The 18,078-nt window shown below is 38.9% G+C and overlaps 1 protein-coding gene across 1 annotated transcript in view; it reads right to left on the reverse strand.

Annotated features, from left to right (window-relative positions):
- EPSTI1 (epithelial stromal interaction 1) overlaps positions 1-18,078 on the reverse strand; it is a 97,851-nt gene that overhangs the window by 6,399 nt on the left and 73,374 nt on the right. The window contains exon 9 of the mRNA XM_061133513.1: positions 5,519-5,592. Within this exon, the coding sequence (XP_060989496.1) occupies positions 5,519-5,592 (74 nt within the window). The remainder of the gene's footprint in view (positions 1-5,518; positions 5,593-18,078) is intronic.

An 18,078-nucleotide genomic window follows, 5' to 3' on the forward strand; every position in this document is an offset into this window, starting at 1 on the left:
TAACAGTCAAGGTAGGGTTACCTGTAGGATGATGGTTATTTTGTGTCACTGGAGCTGGCTCCCTGGGTGTCCATTTTACAATTAATCACCCTAAATATCCTTTTCATGGACTTGTGTGTGTTATGTCTTAGAGTTTTTAAGTTTAAAAAGGAAAAAGGCCACAGCATGCTCTGAGTTGCCCGTGTGTGGCTGAGCAGAGTCAGAGACCTGGCAGCTGGAGAAATAGCATGGCAATAGGTTCCCTATGATGTGAATGGATTATTGAGGAACAGCAGTGTGAAGGCCATATGCTTCTCAACAGAGACACAGTGCCTGGAGCCCAGAAACCCTTCAATCCATGCTTGTGGGAGAGGGGTTAGGCAGGACCTAGTGAGGTGAGCCTCCTTTTCAGTCATGAGGTTTAGCGAATGTGGTCATCATGGGTGGCTCTAAGTCAACATCTGTGTAAGATTTGGGAACTTGGAGGATAATGACTGCTGAGTGGCAGAGTCAGAGGCTGGGGGTTTTGCCTATTGGTCTTACTCAGTGTGTTAAGCTAAAATGCCAACTGCATGTTGACTCAGGTTAGTCTCTGATTTATGGTTGCTGTTTTCAACTTCAAGCCCCATTTGGCAGTGGTTACATCTTAGTTATTAGAAAGCTTTTTCTTTTTTTTTAAAATCTCTCATCATAAAATCTACCAAGGTGTCATCTTCTGGTCCGCCTCGTGGTGGTAGTTTAGTTGCTAAGTCGTGTCTGACTCTTTCAATCCTGTGGACTGTAGCCTAGCAGGCTCCTCTGTCCATGGGATTATCCAGGCAAGAATACTGCAGTGGGTTGCCATTTCCTTCTCCACTGGTCAGCCTAGTTCACTTCAGGACTGAATGTTTACACTGCCTTTTCTAAACCTCTCAACATGCAGATTGAAATAAGATACCTGAGCTGGAAACTTGAATATTAAGGAAGAAGGAACTGGCCTTGATTCCCCTAAAACTATACAACCAATGGTATTGTACATACGCCTGTACTGTCCAACTATGTGTTGGACAGTCCATACACCTGGGGCTGTTTTTATCCAGTCTCTGTCCGTAACAAAGATGGACGTTCCCTCAATATCCCTCATCCCACCTCACATCCAATCCACTAGAATCCTTGTTGGCTCCACCCACTAAACACATCCTGAATTTACCTTTTATTTCCATGGCCACCATTCTAGTCCAAATCCCTATCTTCTCTCATTTGCCTCTCTTTCCACTCCTGCCCTCTGCAATCCATTCTCCACACAACCACTTGAATAAGTTATAAAAGGGACCAGGCCTTCCTTTTGTTTAAAACCCTCCCACGACTTATTAGTCTTAGAATAAAATAATTGACTTACAAAATCTTCTATTTCCTGTCTATCTTTCTTTTCTCATTTTGTAGTAGTCTCTTTCTCACCATCTATAAGCAAATCATTTGGGACTCAGGAAGTTCAAGCTTATTCCCGATTTAGGGCCTTTGTGTTTGTTGCTATGCTTGATAAGACGGGACATCCCATTGTAATGTCTTGCCCCCTTCCCACCTCTGTGTGACTGACCCTTGTTCTTGGATGTCACCTCTTCACTGAGGAACTATTGCCTGTAATCTCTCCCTTAGTGTCGCTTTGTGATGTGGTCCTCATGCTGTGCATTGCTATCTGAAATAACCTTGCTGCTAAATTGTTACCTTCTGTTCATCTCCTCCAGACTGCAAATCCCATGCGGCCAGGGACCTTCTCTGCCTTGTTTGCACCTATTCCTAGTGCCTAGAACAAAGCACAGGGTATGCCCTGATTCCTAAGAGGTGAATGGATGAATTGTCCAGGTGCATGGTCCATGCATTAGCCTCTTTCTGTGACTGCAGCTGCATTGTAAAATTAGCCATGGTAGTGAGAGTACTTCATTGCCCACTGCCCTCCATTCACTTAACACTTTGAAGATGGATGACTTTGTCATGTACACAAGGTGATGTGATTCACTTTTGAGCTTGTTACTAACAGGACAGCAGTCTGGGTCAACTAGAGATCACGGGTGGTAAAGAGATTACTTTTTCAATTTCTATCAAGAATTTGTAATAGGGAAGAATCTTTTGTATTCTATTACAAGTTAATCACCAGGGGGATGTTGCCTATAAGCTTAAATTATACATAATGGCCCATCTCTTAGAACCCTGCTTCTCAGATAATGAGCATTAAGCTAAAATACCTTTGTTTAGCTTGCAGGAAACATCCTGACCAGGCCCTCTATTAATGACTGCAGGAAAGAAGAAACTAACATATAAACCCCAGTGACTGACTGGAACCAGGAAATGTTTGACTTTACTCCTTCCCCTTTTAGTAGAAAAGAAGCCTGAATTCTAATTCAGGCAAGACTGGTTCTTTGAGACACACGTCTACCATCTTTTGCCGGCTGTCCAATAATGTTGCTATTCTTTGTCCCAACAACTCATCTCTCAATTTATTGGCCTGTCATGGGACGAAAAGTGCGAGCTTGGACTCAGTAACAAATTCAAATGGGGGGAAAAGTTCCAGTTTATATTTTTGTTTACTAGTTTTAGAAAATACATATATTTCATTGCTGTCAAGCTAATGCTTAGGGTTTTCTTCAAAGGCTTAACTTGGATAAAAACTGTTGTTCAAAGATGATTCATGTTTCAATAAATCAGTTCAGTTCATTCCAATTTCCAGATTGCAGCCCAGTTCTAGTCCTTCACCCCCAGTGCTCTGTTTTTTCCTTTGAAGTTTTAACTTTCTTCTCTTCCTCAGAAAGTTACACTGGGTCAGGTTCAGATGCCATTAGGTTCAATCGTTACAGGATTGGTTGTAAAGCTTGTTAGGAATCTGCATGATTTCTATTATAAAACTCAGGGCTGCATTTTCTGCTATGTGAACTTCCAAACAGTAGAAAACACATGGTCTTCTTGTCTGCAATAAAATTATGTCCTTGGAGAAAACATAACTTAACGACCCCTTTACCCAAACCACAAAGCTTGTATTGCAACCCTCAGCAGGAGTGGACAAAACTATTTTATTCATTAAGTGACAACTGAATGAGTATTTTCATATGAAAAGATCGAAAAGCTCACTGTAAACACCAAAGGACAATACAAACATGAGCTTTTATCAAAAACTGATAGTATAAATAAAATATGTGTAAAGACTTGATCAATTATTTCAAAACTGGTTACTGAGTTTATTATCCAGAGAGATTTCCTATTGGATTAAATTGGGATCTATATTTAACTAGAATCAATAGAAAGAATAGACGGTGGAGGAAAGAAATAGTGCCATCAGTATTTAGGTATTCAGCAATAAGGAAATAAAGGTCAAAGTTCCATAACAAAAAGTAATCTTTTTGACCTCTAATCAAATAATGCATTTTTATTGGGTGCCCACTGAAGATTAATTTCTTCGCAGTGAGCCCTATTAATGTGACATATCACTATCTTTAAAATGCCTAAAGCTTTATAATCCAATTAATCCTCAGAAATCCAGAGAAATACTGGCTACTAATAACTAGTGTTATAGAAATATCAGGTTTTTTAATAGACTTTTAAAGAGAAAAAGTGAAAGATTAATTTATGACCTAATTTATTAAAAAAAAAAAAAAGTAGCAGTAAATGTTATATGGCAGCCTGAATGGCGAGGGCAGTTTGGGGGAGAATCAGTTCGGTTCAGTTCAGTTGCTCAGTTGTGTCCGACTCTGCGACCCCATGGACTGCAGCACACCAGGCCTCCCTGTCCATCACCAGCTCCCACGGTTTATCCAAACTCATGTCCATTGAGTCAGTGATGCCATCCAACCACCTCATCCTCTGTCGTCCTCTTCTCCTCCAGCCTTCAATCTATCCCAGCATCAGGGTCTTTTCAGATGAATTAGTTCTTCGCATCAGGTGGCCAAAGTATTGAAGTTTCAACTTCACATCAGTCCTTCCAATGAATATTCAGGACTGATTTCCTTTAGGATGGACTGGTTGGATCTCCTTGCAGTCCAAGGGACTCTTAAGAGTCTTCTCCAATACCACAGTTCAAAAGCATCAATCCTTTGGCGCTCAGCTTTCTTTATAGTCCAACTCTCACATCCATACATGACTACTGGAAAAACCATAGCTTTGATAGACGGACCTTTGTTGGCAAAGGTCCAACTGTGGGGGAGAATGGATACATGTATATATGTGTGTGGCTGAGTCCCTTTCATGTTCAACTGAAACTATCACAGCATTGTTTGTTAACTGGCTATATTCCAATACAAATTAAAAAGTTTTTAAAATGAAAAATAAAAACAAAAGAAAAAATAGGTAGTAATAATGTTTCCCCTTTATCCAACAAAATAGTCTAACCAGTGTATCAGAATTTTGATGTTTCCTTACAACCAGAGAGGGGCTTCCCTGGTGGCTCAGACAGTAAAGAATCTGCCTGTAATGTAGCAGACCCAGATTCAATCCCTGGGTCAGGAAGATCCCCTGGAAAAAGAAATGGCAACCCACTCCAGTAATTTTTCCCAGAGAATCTCATGAACAGAGGACCCTGGTGGGCTATAGTCTATGGGGTCGCAAAGAGTCAGACATAATTGAGTGACTAACACTTTCACTTTTTCACTTTATAACCAGAGAAAAACATATAAATTTGCATTTAACATTTTAAAACTATCTTGACCATGGAAGCAGAATAATCCATTCAAAATAATATGAATGCACAGCCACAGTTGGCAGGTACAGCAGAATTAGGAACTTCCATTAACACTTTCTAAAGTCTCATTTACAAAATGAAACCACCACAATTTAAAAGTATGCCTTAGCGATAGTGGGAAGGTTAAACACATAAATGAAACCAGTCAGTTTTGAAAGAATTTTCTCCTTTAAATCATGAAAGCCTTTATATTAAATTCTTCTCCTGAGACACTCAATCACTTGGCAATAAACTCAAATAACCCAACTGCTCCCTAGGAAAATCTAGAATAATGATAGATAAGGTAATTATTAGCACTGACCCAATATCAACATGATATTCTGGGCACTCTTAATGTCTGACATTAGAAATAAGATAATGACTATTTCCACTATTAAAAATTACTTACTGATTCTAAAAATTTTTCCCTAATATATTAGTCAACATAAAATAACTAATGGTAGTTCTTGTCTGAGCTTTTATATTCAGGTATGAGCATCTAACCATCTATACTAGTTCAGTTATTATAAAGTAGTGTACAAATGGTAAGGATTATATAAAAGGATTACCACGCTTTGTCTTATGGGAGGGAGATTAAGTATAACCTAAACAAACATATAGCTTGACAGCTGAGTCCACTTTCTAGGGTCAATTTATGCTGCCAATTCAGAAAAATTAGATATTGTTTGTATGTATGTGTGTACATGTGCACATACCACACCCCAATAATATAATGATTAAAAAACTAATATAGATTCCAAAATCCTGTTCAGTATTACTGTGTTTTCCTAAAACATTGCAAAAACTTTATAGGTAATTGTTTTAACCAAGGATGCTTATTTTAGTGGTTTATACCTCCTGTGTTCAGCTTGGTGGCTTTTGGTTCTTTCTTCCTCCTGTTGCTGTCGTTTAAATTCCAGTAATTCACCCTAGAAACATTAAAATATGGTTTTCAGTTAACATGGTTGTACAGAAGACACCCAAATCAATTACATATTTAACCTTAGCTAGGACAATATTTCATTTTTGAAATTTTTACTTAAGTGCCATTTCCATGTGAAATTGTTTTCTTATATAACTAGGTAGCAAAAATAATTGTGCCTTAGCCAAATAATAACTGTGAGTGTAAAATTGTGAGATTAAAAAGGCAATGTGCATGTTCAAGCTATTAGACCACTAGGTACAACATACACAGGAGAAAACACAATGTGAGCCAAACTCACCTGTGTCTTACAAAGAAAAACAAATCAAATTAGTTTCCTTAAGGAATGTTACACAATGCTATTTCTTGGTAATTTCTTGAGCTTCTTTTTCCCAACAAGTTCACAGCTGCTTACAAATATATATTGGACTCAATTCTGTAGAGCAGTTCCATTAGAAACACATTTTGCATCCTGGAGAATAATCACACAGCTATCATTGACTAGTTATTTCTAAAACTAGCAGAACACGGGAGTGGATGCTTTGCTTCAAATAGGAGGTCATATTACTCCAACTAAATCTCCAGCTTCTGACATTCTACCTTCTTGGAAGAGTCAGCAACTTCCACATCCCGTTACTGTGCTCACAGTATCAAACCAAGCAACTAGGTTGCCAGAGAATCTCAACACTCAACTGCCTACACCTTAGGCAGACCAAGTTATAACCTCATGTCCCAGGCAGAAAAAGGCAGAGGGAAGTTATCAGGCCCCTGTCAGGGGTTAGTGCCGGAGTTAAAGAGGTTTTCTGAGAGAGAAACTACAGTCACCTCTTGATAAACACATAGCAGCTTGTGTATTTTTTTAACCCGCAAACTTCCATGATGAAAAGTATAAAATAAGTTCAAAATTCAGATTGACATTTTATTCTTTTAATTTTATTCTAAGGCCTTCCAACATTTTATAGCCTACAAAATAAGGACTGGTTTCTTATACTGTGATAATCCAAGTAAGCTACACATTAATCCCTAAAGCACAATATTTAATCCTAATTTCTCCTGAGCACCAATGACAAGGGAAAAAAAGTACTCATTCAGTCACTTCACAAGTATTAAATGCTGAGGCTTGTGCTAGAGACTTACTTTTTCACAGTGGCATAAAGTCTTTCACTTTAATTTCTGCCACTGTATAAGCATATATTAAAAATCTACCAAGCAACAGTACTACTTACACTAGGCTTATATTAAAATTAAGGAAGTCCCAGTCTTCCCCCACACCCATACAGTCATGTTCAGTTTTTGTGTGTGGTTTCATCTGTCAATTGCCTTGTTTAAAGCATGAATATTCTTCTGTTTCTTAATTAAAAAAAAAAAATAGCATTAACATTTGGCCTCCTACCATGGAGATGTACATCTCTATTACTACCTCCATCCCAATGCCCACTTCCCTTCCCGGTATACCACCATCCTCATCCTTCATCCTGACAACTTTGTTTAAGTTTCACTGTGGTGAGGGAAGAGTCCTAGGGGTCTTACCACTCCTCAGCTAGATTTCCAAGTCACCCTTTTATCAACTCTAGCCCTCCAAGGTACCAGGTGCGTCTAATTCCACATCTATATCAGGACTGCTTCAATATCAGTATTACGTGTCTTGAAAATGAGTTCTGCCTTCTCCTGCTCTTCCTACCAGCTTCCAAAATTGTGCTGATAACGTTTTTTGCTGCAGCCTCCTGGTCTGCACTTTTGTTCTACATACTGGCTTATGCCTTTTTAGAAAACATTTCCTTTGTTGTCTTTTTAGGGGATCTAGGGAAAGAGGGACTGGAGTTAAGCAAATGAAATGTTTTGAAAGTGCAGTGTTTAACCAGACCTTAATATGCTGAAGCAAAAATTATACCAGAATTCTGTTACCTGATCCTCACAACAATTCTCAAAGGTAGGCAGATAGCATTTTTTGATGAATGAATGGATAAACATTATTACACTTGTTTTATAGAAGAGGAAACAAAGGATCAGAGACTCAGTTTAAATGTTTTGTCAGGGGCTAAATGGCTCCTAAGTAACAAAATAAAGACGAGAGCTTAGACATTTTTGTATCTAATCTGTAAAAATGCATCCAGTATAGGCGGTGGAGATGAAGGATAACTTGTCACTAGTTAATCATACTCAAGAATAAACAGCCAGGCTGGATGCATGAGACAAGTGCTCGGGCCTGGTGCACCGGGAAGACCCAGAGGGATCAGGTAGAGAGGGAGGTTGGGGGGGGGGGGTTGTCGGGATGGGGAATACATGTAAATCCATGGCTGATTCATGTCAATGTATGACAAAAACCACTATAATATTATAAAGTAATTAGCCTCCAATTAATAAAAAAAGGGGGGGAAATAAACAGCCATATCTAGAACTGTAGAGCCCATTTACACTCAAAAATTCTAGCAGAATCTATCTAATCTAAGTTCAAACCTAAATCCCTCTTGTCAAAGGATGCTAATTCTTCCCACTTATATTAACGCATTTCTCCAAGGAGCAACTTCTATATCCAGCCATTCCAAGTTTGATAACATGAACCCTGGACAAACTAAATTAGGACATCAATCCTAGATATGAGACAAAAGAGTTTTTAAAAACCTTTGAAACATATATTTTATAGATGTGTATTACCACATATTTCCTTAAAATAATTTTTAAGATAATTTTTTCAGCCTTGGCAAAAATGATCCTGAAACTTATCTGGTAAAAGATATATTAGCAAATAGCAATAAAAAAATTCCTGAAAAAAAGAAATGAGTGAGAACCAGCTTTCCCAAATATTAAAACATATCATGAAACTGCAGTAATTAAAACAATTTGAGTTCAGGAAAAGACTTACTACATGGAAGCACAGCTTACCATAAGTTGTTTTGCTAAACCCTCACAGGAGAGAGAGTTCAGTGAATGATGATGGACTAGCTGACTACTGTGAGAAAAAAATCAGAACAAGATCCTTTATTTTTACATCAAAATAAATTATACAGAGCCCCAGGACTTGAACTTAAAAGATGGAACCATAGAAGTTTCCAAAGGAGGCATGGGTAAATGTATTTATAAACTTGGAATGAGGAAGCTACAGACTCATGAAATAAAAGGATTAATAAATTTGGCTACATCCAAATTCAAAACTTCAACTGGGATAAAAACTTAAAAAGATGTTTATGACACACATAGGCTAATTCACTTATTCTTCCATTCAGTCATTCAACAATATCTGAGTGCATATTGTGAGGCAGGCTTGCATCTATGTGATGGGGATACAATAACAAGACAGATGAGATCCTTGCTTCTTGAGAGTTTATATTCTAAAAAAAGAGAAGGCCATGAATAAGTGAGAAAAATATCCACTGATAATCCTATGCAGAGGATTAAACATGCTGTTGTGAGGCTCAGTGGCTCAGTCCTTATTTTAGGTGGAGGCTCAGGGAAGGCCTGAGGAGGAAGCTAAAGACCTTATATAAACCAATAAAGAAAACACAGCCACCAAACAGAAAAAGGGCCAAGCAAAGGAGGAGGAAGCTGGCAGCTAAACCATGGAATGCCTGTAAATTTAAAAATAGTCATCATTTTCACACATAGTCAAAAGAATATAATTCAAAACAATGAGATAAAGTTTTTCTTCTGTTGACAAAAACTAGAAAAGTTTGATAGAGAATCAGGTACATTCCAGCACTTCGGTGGAGTGTCTAATTTAATAAAAAATTAGTTTTTGGAGTGCAGTAACCATAAATATTTAAAATGTACACATCCTTTGCAGAATGTTCAAAGATGTGTAAAAGGAGAGGCACATCTGAATTACTGAAACAGTTAAAGAGGAAGACTTCATGCACATTTACAAGGACCTGGCACAGTAAAGTATGGCATCATCCATACAATGGAATATTATGTAACAGCTCCGAAGAATCAGATAGATGGCAGAGAGGGGGTGCCTATGATAAGATCTCTAAGATACATTAAATGATAAAAGTAATGTTCAGAGCAGTTTGGAGGGTATGAAAAGATACACATATATCCATTTTTAACTTTTATATGCTGGTATACATATCTTAGACATTTTTATGTAAAACACATACAAAAATGTTAACTGTAACTATCATTGGCGCTCAAAGCATGGCAGGTAGGTAGGCAGAGGAAGGAAACTTTAATATCATAAGTAGTGTTTGTTGTTTTAATCTTTGAACCATGTGAACATTGCTTCCTCAAACTATCCAGAAAGGTTTATATCTGTGTGGGAGACCATTTCTGTTTCTTTCTGCTTTCCTTTATTTAAAAATCCCAATGGATATCTAGTTTTTAATACACAAAAATGTAAAAGAGCAAAACAGTACATCATGAAGCCAAGAACTGTCAGGGAAGGCAAAAAAAGAGGACAGGGAGAGACTAGCACAAAGCGTCCTGTTACAGAGGCGAGGACAGGGGAGGGGGAGACACAGAGCAGGAGGGAGGCAGGAGGCGAGTAGACGCGCACGCCACGCAGAGCCACGACTCCAGGTGGCAGAAGAGGGTGCTCGAGTTCCGCTGCACTCAGGGTTTTTATTCTACAAGCAGCAGAGCGTGTTTACTAGGGAGAGGCTGGTTTTCCTTTGGTGCCACGAAGGATAATTTCAACTAATTAATTTCTTCTGCTGAGCTGACAGCCACTGCAGATGCATCTGCATGCTTTATAAGCCTATTCCTGGCTAATTGATGCGGTTCTCACCCAGAAGTGCAACACCTCCTTGGACAGATACAAAACAAGTCGTTCCTGTCCCAAGGACTGAGCTTTGGACACTAAGAAAATAAAAATGCTCTCCAAGTCGGAGGGACATGACACACAGCATCTGAGACACTGTCAAATCTCATCTCACTCAACACATATTTGTGAAGCACCAACCATTTTCCAGACACCTGGATTCAGGCTGAAGGTACAGATGCAAAGAAGACCCATCTCCAACCTGAAGGAAATCACAGAATAATGAGGAAGACAGACCTGGGAAACAACTGTGACACAAAACAGAAGGAAAGGCATCGCTGGACACAAGTTCAAGCAACATGACAAGAGAAGAAGAAGGAAGGGATGCAGACGAGAGACAAGGAGCAAATGTTCCAGGACACTCGACACTTTAAATGCACCCACGAAGGCTCCCAGGGGAGAGAGCATGTGTCTTCTCACCGCTCTGCTTGCCTCCCTGCGTTCAGATGGAGCTCCATACAGAGAAGGTACTTAAGTCCTCTGATAAACAAAATCTCATTTTGGAGGTGCCAAAGCAGAACCTCCTGTAAACACTGGCCAAGTCAGATATGTGTGTTAGTCGCCCAGTTGTGTCCGACTCTTTGTGACCCCATGGACTATACAGTCCATGGAATTTCCCAGGCAAGAACACTGGAGTGCCATTCCCTTCTCCAGGGGATTTTCCCGACCCAGGGATTGAACCCAGGTCTCCCGCATTGCAGGAAGATTCTTTACCAACTAAGCCACCAAGTAAGTGTTTAGTAAATGAGGACAGCACTGCAAATGGTGCCACAGTCTGTGCCCGTCCTGCTGGGACTGCTCTTGCTGGAGGAAGGGCTGTGATGGAGCAGTGCTGGGGGCCCAAGCTAATGGCAAGAAGTAAAAGGGTCACCATTTCCTGCCAGAGGTTACAGAAATCACTTCTCTGAGTTGCATTCTACCAAAGGCTCGACTAAACAAACAGGTGTGTACAAGGCTGGCTGCATGAGAAAGCTGATGAGTTCAAAGGCATGTTCCAAAGCAAGGCTGTGGTAATTGGAGACTAGGACAGGGTCATTTTAAAATCATGTTCGAATTCCAGTGGGGTGTGTTCTGACATGGTTCAGCTTGACTGCATTATATGTAAACATTAAAGTGTCATCACCAGGGCAGACATGCTGCTCCCAGGAGAGAATGTTCTCTCAACTCAACAAGGGAAAAAGGATAGTGGAAGTGGGAGAGTTGATGCCATGAACTTCAAGAACCCCTACTTTTGGATGTTTAAAAAAACAACAAAAATAAGGAGAAGAGTTTGGGGCTGGGGATAGCTTAGAGGAGCCTTTGTTCTGCAGCTCCCCACAATAATGCCTTTCCTCAGAATAAAGATGGCGTTGGCTATGAGAAAAAGTGGAAATGAGCTCAAATTATTGAGAGGAAACCAACCAAATCCAAGGAAATACATACTCATGGGTAAAGTAGGAGAGTGAAAAGATAGCATTAATAATGTGTACTCCTCTCTTACTGTGCTGTGCTAAATCGCTTCACTCATGTCTGACTCTACAATCCTATGGAACATAGCCCGCCAGGCTCCCCTGTCCATGGGATTCTCCAGGCAAGAATACTGGAGTGGGTTGCCATGCCCTTCTCCAGGAGATCTTGCCGACCCAGGGATCGAACCCAGGTCTCTTACATCTCCTCAGGTGGCAAGCGGGTTCTTTACCACTAGTGTCACCTGGGAAGCCCCCTCTCTTATTAGTTACTGTTAATCCTGTCATTATTTAATATAAAGAAATGGACTTTCAGCTACAATAGTCATTGAGTTCTCTATCTCCCACCCAGAAATACTTCCTATCAAATTTCTTCCAACTTACAAAAAATATTTTTTTATCATAAAACTTGCTTTTATATGGTGGAAAATGTAAGAAGTATAGAAATTACAAAGAAAATTATAATAATCACTCATAAAAACTCTCCACCCAGAGATAAGCTCCTTCAACATGTCAGTATATTTTCTTCATTTCTTGATTTACATGTATACAGAGGTTGTAACTGCTTCTCACCACCTCGGAGCACATTTGCAGGTTTACCACACGCCAGGCATTAAGCTAAATTCTCCATGTGCTCGCTCTCATGTAATCTCAGCAGTGTCATGAGGTAAACAGCATGACTATCATCTATAACAGAAGAGGTTTAGAAAGAGAAAGTAATCCGTACAAAGTACAACAAGAGAAGAGGTAGGCTTCAAGACTCACCCAGACTCTATTTTATAATCACTTTTTTTTTTCATTTTCACATAGATAAGCATATTCTTACATCATTGAAGCATAGTAGTAACTGTTGCATGGTATTCCAGACTTCAAAATCCTCAACTTCTCTACTGCTGAAAAATTATTTTAAACCTCCCATTAAGCTGATTTTAAATATAAACTATCCTATCCATACAGCTTGCATGCATTTCTGATTATTTCCTCAGAATAGATGTATACCTTTTAGATCTAAGACTTTTATTTTAGGAAACTCTTTAGAATTCGATATTGTCAGAGATTCCTTTGGTGCCCCTCTTATCAGCAGCAGTATGAGGGAGTCTGTAATTTTTTTAATAGCTAATAATGTAAACCCTCCTCACCCCAGCAAACGCACAAATTATTTCTTATTTAATCTTGTGATTATTCTCTCAGTTGAAGTGTAGATATGGTTTTTCAAACTACCTCAAATTCCACTGAAATTTTTACTGGAATTGCATTAAACTCATTAATTCATTTGGACAGAACTGAAGTTATTACAGTATTGAATTTTACTACTCAGGAGCATCAGCCCTCCCTACTTTATTCAAATTGATGTTAGTGGATTACAGGAAAGTTCTCAGGTATTCTGGGGCTTTTTTAGGTTTGGGGGTTTTGGATGTGTTTTTTTTTTAGGGATTGAGCAATTTTTTATATTGTTGCTTTTCCATGAAATCTTTCTATCCCCTATTTTCTCATTAATTTTTACTAATATTTGAGGGTGTTATTGATTCTTACATATGTTTTATGCTATGCTTAGTTGCTCAGTCGTGTCCGACTCTTTTTGACCCCATGGACTGGAGCCCACCAGGCTCCTCTGTCCAAGGGGGATTCTCCAGGCAAGAATACTTGAGTGGGTTGACATGCCCTCCTCCAGGGAATCGTCCCAACCCAGGGACTGAGCCCAGGTCACCCGCACTGCAGGCGAATTCTTTACCATCTGAGCAAAAGGGAAGCCCAAGAATACTAGAGTAGGTAGCCTATCCCATTCATTCTGCAGGGGATCTTCCTGACCCAGGAATCAAAACAGGGTCTCCTACATTGCAGGTGGATTCTTTACCAGCTGAGCTACCAGAGAAGCCCTAAAAAATATGCAACACTTCATGAATTTGCACGTCATATATATATGAAGTGAAGTGAAGTGAAAGTCACTCAGTTGTGTCCAACTCTTTGCGACCCCATGGACGATACAGTTCATGGAATTCTCCAGGTCAGTATACTGGAGTGGGTTGGCCTTTCCCTTCTCCAGGGGATCTTCCCAACCCAGGGATTGAACCCAGGTCTCCTGCATTGCAGGCGGATTCTTTACCAGCTGAGCCACAGGGGAAGCCTATATATATATACACACACATATATATACATATATATGTATATATATAAAATCAACTCATTTAATTCCATTTGTTCTAAGCACTTTTCAGTTGATTCTCTTGGGTTGTACAAGCAGATTGCTCTCATCCATAAATAATAACTTTTATTTCCAATAATTAGATAAAACTCCTTTTCTATTTTTGTCCTATCAAGTTAGCTAAAACAGTTCTCAAACCTTGTCCCATGCAATACTGAAGGTTTCTTCCCCTTCACTAGAAAAGAGTTTTTCATCAAATAACACTAAAAAGCATTAGGTTAGAATTTCTAGAACAAATACTAGTTGGTGGGAGGGGTTGCAGATACCCTTATGTTGTTCACTGTTCTAATATTTTACCATTGAGATTAATGTTGGTTATTGGTTTCAAAGACTATATGAATGTTAAGGGAAAAAAATTTTTATCTCTAGCTTACTATGTTTTTTTTTTTTAATTGATAGATTTTAACCTACCAGTGCCCATTTTTTGGCAGCTACAGAGGTAGTCAAATTCTTTTTCTCTCATGATCTCTTTTTCTCTCATATTTTGGGCTTCCCTTGTGGCTCAGCTGGTAAAGAATCCACCTGCAATGCAGGAGACCTGGGTTCGATCCCTGGGTTGGGAAGATCCCCTGGAGAAGGGAAAGGCTACCCACTCTAGTATTCTGGCCTGGAGAATTCCTTGGGGTCACAAAGAGTTGGACACAACTGAGCAACTTTCACTATCATATTGCAGTGATATAAGAAGTTATAATATATAGGTAGTCATCTTTGCACTCCTAGAATAAACTTAACTGTCTTTGTAAATGATATGAGAAAAAAATCCCATTAGCTAGAATTTTCTTTCAGATGTTAATCTCTATAAATCCGTGTGTGTGTGTGTGTGTGTGTGTGTGTCCCTTTACCAGGCTGTGACATCATGAGAATGACAGTTAATACTAATTCTAAATTATTTCATCTTTTTCCTTGCTCTGAAACAACTTGTAGAACACAGGGAAGAAAACGTGTTCCTTGAAAATTCTAATGAACCTACCTGTAAATTTATCCAAATTTAACTTGTTAAGGGAAAGTAATTCTCAGAAAACTTCAAAATCACCTGCATTTTTGTCTTTATTTTAATTCTTTGAGTCAGTTTAGAGTTTTACATTTTCTCATAAAGCCATTCACTTAATCTTTTCTAAAACTATGGTTCTAGCCCCTCATTTATACTGTTGTGTATTTGCATTTTTACTAATATTTTCTTGATTAGACTTACCAGAGATTTGTTCATTTTGTTGACCTTATCAAAGAAGAAGCTGTTGGATTTTTATAACGGCTGTTTCTTCGTGGTTTTTTTTTATTAATTTCTGTTCTTATCTTAATTACTTCCTTCAGTATTGTTTATTGTTCTTGTTTTAAATTCTTAGGTTGGATACTTTAATTTGTTTCTGTTTTGAGTACTGGTTGAATTTAAAGTTGTGATTTTTCTTTTTCTGAGTACAGCTTTGCGAGGATTCCCTATAAGCTGCTCTCACCATAATTTCTAACGTAGTCTACAATCATTTTCTCTGTCATTGAATAATTTAAGTATGTTTTCGTGTTTTGGTTTGTTTTTACTTTCCAAATGACTATATAAAATCAACAACCATGCAAAATCACTAAGTGCACTCAATGTATCAGAAAAATTTTAAATTCGTTGTAGGTAGAAAAGGGATAAAATAACTCATATGGAGAAACAAGTATGCAGGATCACCTGGGTCTGAGTTAGCTGTGTTTCTGAAGCAGATCTGAGAGAAACTAAAGATGACCAGTTGGAGACGTGCTTTGAGAGGAGCTCGACAGTGGGTCTTCCTCTCCCACCCTGGCACACACAGCCGCTTCACTGACACAGTCCCTGAGTCACGCAGAGTGGAGGAGGGGTGCTGAGCTCAGAGGAGCAGGACAGTGTCCCAGGACATGCTGACCGCAGGAGAACAAGAGGCTGCCACATGCAGAAGATCGGCTTCTGTATATCTTAGCTTGGCCAGGGGCTTCCTTGGTGGCTCAGATGGTAAAGAATCTGCCCCAGGTGCAGGAGATCGGGGTTCAGTCCCTGGGTTGGGAAGATCCCCTGGTAAAGGGAATGGCAACCCACTCCAGTTTTCTTGCCTAGAGAATCCCATGGACAGAGGAGCCTGGTGGGCTACAGTCCATGGGGTTTCAAAGAGTCGGACACGGCTGAGCAGCTAATACATTCACTTTCACGTGTCCAAAGAAACATGAGGAGATAACCAAGAATCACCAAACATTTGAGAGAGAAAACTACATGAGATAAAACTTACATCACAGAGGGAAAAAATACTGTTAAAATAGTAAGTAGAAAATGTTAATGATTGTATAACTACCATTAATGAAGAGATCAGAAAGGATATTGCACTTATAAAGCAGAACACTGCTATGAAGAAGTCAGCCAGCAACACTGGTAACTAAACAAATTCAATGCATGGGCCAAATAAGCAGAATGACAAAATGATTTTAGGAGCAAGATGATCTAGCAAAAGGTTTCTCCCAGAATGCAATGGAAAAGGCCAGACAGGAAGTATAAGACAAATGGTTAAGAGAGACAGAGGAGAGGTCTAGCTAGAATTTCCAAAGCTACTTGATACATATCCAAGAAACAGGGAGTAGGGATGATAATAGGGAAGAAGTGTGAAAAGAAAATAGAAATTTCTCAGAACTACAGTAAGACATATCTTGAGCTTAAACAGGCCAACAAAAGGTAATACAAAATTAAAATAAAAACCACTAAGAAATTTCTTATGATAGGGAGGAAAGGAGAGGAGAGAAAAGAGGAAAAGTAAATAAACAAGACAGAAAATTCAGAGTCAAGAAAATAAAGAATGGAAAACAAAAAATAAATTATGTAGAAGAAAATGGGCAAATACACTTGTAATCACAATAAATGAGAATATATTAAAAAGAGATTATGATTATCGTTACCATCTTTCTAAATTCCATATATATGCATAACAATAACGCTATACGCAAGACAGAAAAAGGGACACAAATGTATAGAACAGACTTTTGGACTCTATGGGAGAAGGCGAGGGTGGGGTGATCTGAGAGAACAGCATCAAAACATGTATATTATCAAGTGTGAAACAGATCGCCAGTCCAGGTTGGATGCATGAGACAAGTGCTCGGGGCTGGTGCACTGGGATGACCCCGAGGGATGGGATGGGGAGGGAGGGGGGAGGGGGGCTCAGGATGGGGAACACATGTAAATCCATGGCTGATTCATGTCAGTGTATGGCAAAAACCACTACAGTATTGTAAAGTAATTAGCCTCCAACTAATAAAAATAATTGGGAACAAAAAATAAAGAGCTGAAATAAAAAAATAAATAAATAAAAAGATTATGAAATTGGGTAAAGAAAAATCAGCCATTTTTGTTACTAGAAATCTAATTTAAGCCAAATGACACAGAGATGTTAAAATTAAGTAATGGAAAAAGAAATTGCCACATAAGTTCTAACAAGAAGGATGGCAAAATAATAGGATCAGATAAAATTAAGACCAAGAACCATCAAGGTGAAAATCACCAAATGAGAAGAGTAGTCCATTTCATGTTGATAAAATCCTGTACTGAAAGGCTGGCTTCCCATAAGTCATGTTGGTTGGAACTACTTCCCATATCAAAGGCTGAACCAATCACAGTCAATGAGAATAGAATTCCCATGATCAGTTAGACCATTTGCAAATGCATCCCTGGGCTGACTTCTTCTGACTTTTCTGAAACAGGCCATGCTAAGTAGGATGAATACATGAAGGGGAAAAAAAAAATGGGGTTTTAGGAGAGAAGTAGGTAATCAACACTATTTGCTACACCACTCTGAAGTTATCACAACACACAATTTTTCTTGTGCAGTATTACTACCAAGTGATTATTCACTATAAAATAAAAGTACAGTGTTTTATTTGTCTTCTTTTAATAGTTCATCTCCTCCACAAAAAAGTAAACTTTAGGAGAGAAGGGGCCTTGTCTATCCTGTTTCTAGTTGGAACTTCAGTATCTTCCAGAAGGCTCAGTACATAATAGGAGCTCAGTCCCTGTTGTTGACAGAATAGATGGATGGATGGATGGATGGATGGATCAGTGGATGAATACTGGGATGGATTACTCCAAGATAGAAT

This window comes from Dama dama, chromosome 30 (assembly GCF_033118175.1).
Source record: "Dama dama isolate Ldn47 chromosome 30, ASM3311817v1, whole genome shotgun sequence".
Lineage (NCBI taxonomy): Eukaryota > Metazoa > Chordata > Mammalia > Artiodactyla > Cervidae > Dama > Dama dama.